The sequence below is a fragment of the Salvia hispanica genome, chromosome 1, assembly GCF_029641045.1.
Source record: "Salvia hispanica isolate PSC_SH4W2 chromosome 1, Shi_PSC_v1, whole genome shotgun sequence".
Lineage (NCBI taxonomy): Eukaryota > Viridiplantae > Streptophyta > Magnoliopsida > Lamiales > Lamiaceae > Salvia > Salvia hispanica.
In genome coordinates, this window is record NC_142692.1 from 44,460,799 (window position 1) to 44,465,057 (window position 4,259).

A 4,259-nucleotide genomic window follows, 5' to 3' on the forward strand; every position below is an offset into this window, starting at 1 on the left:
ACCACAACTATTTTCATTTTTAAATCATCTCATATTAAAATTGTGAAATTGTAAAAAATTAAAGGAATTCACAGTGAATGTAATAGCAGGGACACCAAATATTTCAAAAGATTCCACTTTCTTGATTTCTATGTAAAGTAGTTAAATAAGCAAGAAATTAACAAAGTATTGACAGCAAAAAAGTAGAAAGAAACAACACACTTATTCACATTCCATAAAACAATTTCCATTTCACAAATCATGCTTGCTTACTTACTTCACCCAATCACTCTCCCCATATTTTTCTTGCTCATGAAATAGCTATGCTTCTCTTTGCTCCATGAAACAATGATCACCTCCATCCATCTCCTTCTCCTTCTCCTTCTCTCTCTCCTCTCTTCTTCATCACCTCTCAACTTAGATGGCACCCTTCTCCTCTCCCTCAAATACTCCATCATCAGCGACCCTCTATCCCTTCTCTACAACTGGGACTACAACGACGCCACCCCTTGTCTCTGGACCGGCGTCGCGTGCGCCCAAGTCGTCGACAGCCTCGGCTTCCCGGACTTCTACCGGGTCACTGGCCTCACCCTCTCCAACGCTAGCATCACCGGAAACGTACCGGAGGACTTGGGCTTCATCCCGCACCTCGCAACCCTAGACCTCTCCGGCAACCTCTTCAGCGGCAATCTCCCTCACTCGCTCTTCAATGCTTCACGCCTCCGCGTCCTTGATCTCTCCGGCAACGCCTTCTCCGGCTCCATACCGGCGATCGCGGATGCTGCTGCTATCTCCTTCCTCAACTTGTCCGGCAACAAATTGTCCGGTAATGTGCCGCGGATGAGTCCTAATCTTACTGTTGTTTCTCTCCGGAGAAATTATCTCTCCGGCGAGATTCCGGCGGGGATCGGATCGGTTCAGGTTTTCGACGTTTCGTCGAATTTAATCAACGGATCGCTGCCGGTTGGGTTCGGCGGCGGGAGTTTGCGCTATCTGAATCTCTCGTCGAATCGGATCGCCGGAGGTATTCCGACGGACTTCGCGGCGCGGATTCCGGCCAATGCCACGATTGATATCTCGTTTAATCGTCTCTCCGGCGAGATTCCGGCGAATGCGGCGCTGGTGAATCAGAAGAAGGAGGCGTTCGCCGGGAATGTGGATCTCTGCGGCAAACCGGTGGAGAAACTGTGCACGGTTCCTTCCACGCTGTCGTCGCCGCCGAACGTCACGGCGGCGAATGATTCCTCCTCCGCGGCGGCGATCGCCGCCATTCCGAAGACGATCGGGTCCTCGCCGGAGACGGAATCCCCCGCCGGCGGCGGGAACCCGATCGCTGCGCAGCGGCACGGGCTGAAGCCGGGAGTAATTGCAGGGATTGCGGTTGTACCTTTAGCTGCAGTAGGAGTACTCTGCGCCCTAATTTTGTTCATCTACCAGAAGAGGAAAAATGTCGCCGCCGATAAAATCGACGGCGGCGCGATTCCGGCAACCGCCAAACACGAATTAAAAAAGGATCCAGACGTTAAAGAGACGAGGACTCACCCGATTTGGCCTTGCTTGACGATTAACAACGCGGAGGAAACGTCGGAGGCCACATTTTCAGATTGCGACGATCAACAACGTGATCCGGCGATTGAAAACCGGAAAGCGAAGAGGGAGAGGTTGCTGGTGATGGTGGACGGAGAGACGGAGCTGGAAGCGGAGACGCTGTTCAAGGCGTCGGCGTATGTTCTAGGATCGAGCGGCGGCGCCATTGTTTACAAAGCGGTGCTGCAGGACGGGACGGCGTTTGCGGTGAGGAGGATCGGAGAGGGCGTGGGGAAGCTGAAGGAGTTCGAGCAACGGTTCAAGGCGGTGGCGAAGCTGCAGCACCGGAATCTGGTGCGGCTGAGAGGCTTCTATTGGGGAGAAGACGAGAAGCTTGTCATCTCTGATTATGTCTATAATGGAAGCTTAGCCAACGTTGCTTTCAGTAAGTTATTTCTAATTTTGCACTATTCAATTTTTTTAAAAAAAATTTCGAGTTTGAGGTTGATATGGTATTTAAATTAAGTTAACATTATGAATAATGGCATATCTTTTTCAAGTCGGTGGCAATCGCATCTACGTGCTTAAGGAACTAATCGAGCATGTATTAGCATGATCGCATGCCTTTGCAGGATGTTGAGTGTGCGAAGATCTCACATTATACGTTGCTTGAACACTCTAATTTCTTTATTTATAAGCACATCATGAAGTGAAGTGTTCATGAGTTTGAGTAATACTCAAAAGCACTCCCTCCGTACATAAATTGGATAGTATTTTACTTTTTATAGTATACAAAGATTATGGATGCTCTAGTGGACTTAAAACTTGAGTGGAGATTGGGACCATATTACGGTTGTAGTGTTTTGTAGTTTAGAAAACTATAGCAATGTTTCATACATAAGACAGTTTCAAAATTGAGACCATGTTTGTCGTAAATATATTAACATGTTATGCCCAATGGCCATGTGTGCAAATATGGTTCAAATTTTCTAATAGAGGTAGATACAAACACATAATAAGCCAAAAGCATGTGCTACATCACCTCCTACCTGTGTAGGAAAGAGAGGATTATCTCATGAATGTTAGGTCATAAGTGCTAAATTAATCAGGATTAGCAGTTAAGATTCCTTTAGCGCAATAGCCAAAAGGACTATATAACCTAATCCTCTGTTTTTATTGGAAAGTTGTTTCTTTAAAAATGTTGTTGACTTCATGAAATTTGACCTTCCCTCCTACTTTTGTTGACAACATTTCTTTTATATCTATCTAATTCTTTTATTTGATATATCATTTTAGGAAAAATTGGGTCGTCACCATACCATTTGCCTTTCATGACCCGGCTCAACATAGTGAAAGGTGTAGCTAGAGGGCTAACTTACATCCATGACAAGAAAAGTGTGCATGGCAACATAAAGCCTAGCAACATTCTCTTGACAGCTGACATGGAGCCCGTAATAAGTGATTTCGGGCTCCATGGCCTCATCTACGGGAAGCAAGCCCGAAAGTTCGATGGCCCGGTCCAACACTTTGGAAGTAGGAGATCGACCACGTTACAAATTGATCCACACGAAACTGGGAGCCCCTATATGGGGCCAGCCGTGTTTGTGGGGTGCACATCCCCATATCATGCACCCGAGTCCCTCAACAACCTCAAGCCCCACCCGAAGTGGGATGTGTACTCTTTTGGGATCTTGTTGCTCGAGTTGTTGACCGGGAAAGTCTTCTCGGACCGGGACTTGAGCCAGTGGACCGTTGGTGCAGTGGCTGAGAACCCGGATCGGGTCTTGAGAATGGCTGACATGGCAATAAGGGGTGATGTGGCGGCCCACGAGGAGGGCATGGTGGCTTGGTTCAAGCTAGGTTTTAGTTGTGCTTCATTGGTCCCTCAAAAAAGACCTTGCATGAGAGATGCACTTCATGTATTGGAGAAATATCCATGTTGGGTTAATTAATGATTATTGGATAAAGAGATATAAAGGGCTCCCTCTGCTTTGGTCTTTTTTGACTTAGAATATGAAAATGGCGAATTTTGTTCATAATTAAAAGTGGAATGTGTGCATGCGGGTGTCACTTTTTTGTGATTTGCCCTTTTTATTAAGAATATTTAATCAACTTTTGCAATCAACCCATTTTGATGGGTAGCCGACAATTAATCAAATTGAGTTTAGTAATTTTTAAGAAATTTTAATGACAAAAGTCATTTGACCAACATAAATAAATGAATACCATGCTCTTTAACCAAGATTTTTTATTAGTTGGTCAAATTTAATAAAAATGTAAAGTATAGTATAATTGTAAAGTCTTGAAAGAGATTCTTAATTTTATTTCTACCTAATCGTAGGTTTTTAGTGTTGTGAATATATCATATATGGTCCAATTTAACTAGTTTAAATTTGGTTACTGGAAGAATTATTTGAAATTCTTTATGGTATGGAGTATTTAATTTAAAATTCATACTGATTCATATAAGGTGAATGTTATGGCCATCTTAATTTCAAATTCATAAAAGATGAAAGTCTAATATGTAAGTGTAACGTTTTCTGATCTAAATAAGGTGATGTTTAGGCCCATATTTAAATGGGCTGATAAATTAATTTCTATAGTCCAATTCTCATCCAAATGCTTACTTTTAAGTCCAATATTAAATCCACATATTTATTTTGCGATGTTTTAAATTTGGCCTTCGGTTCTTATTTTTGATTAATTCGATCTGGTTTTAGTCCATAATTAATTGGCTTTTACTCCAATATATA

General features: G+C 43.5%; 1 protein-coding gene across 1 annotated transcript; it reads left to right on the plus strand.

The window, feature by feature from the left end:
- Positions 1 to 230: 230 nt before the first annotated feature.
- On the plus strand, positions 231 to 3,618 carry LOC125218736 (putative LRR receptor-like serine/threonine-protein kinase At4g37250). The gene is made up of 2 exons (XM_048120473.2): positions 231 to 1,951; positions 2,803 to 3,618. Exons 1-2 carry the CDS (start codon positions 328 to 330, stop codon positions 3,456 to 3,458), a joined length of 2,280 nt encoding a protein of 759 aa, XP_047976430.2. The 5' UTR covers positions 231 to 327; the 3' UTR covers positions 3,459 to 3,618.
- The last annotated feature ends 641 nt before the right edge of the window (positions 3,619 to 4,259 follow it).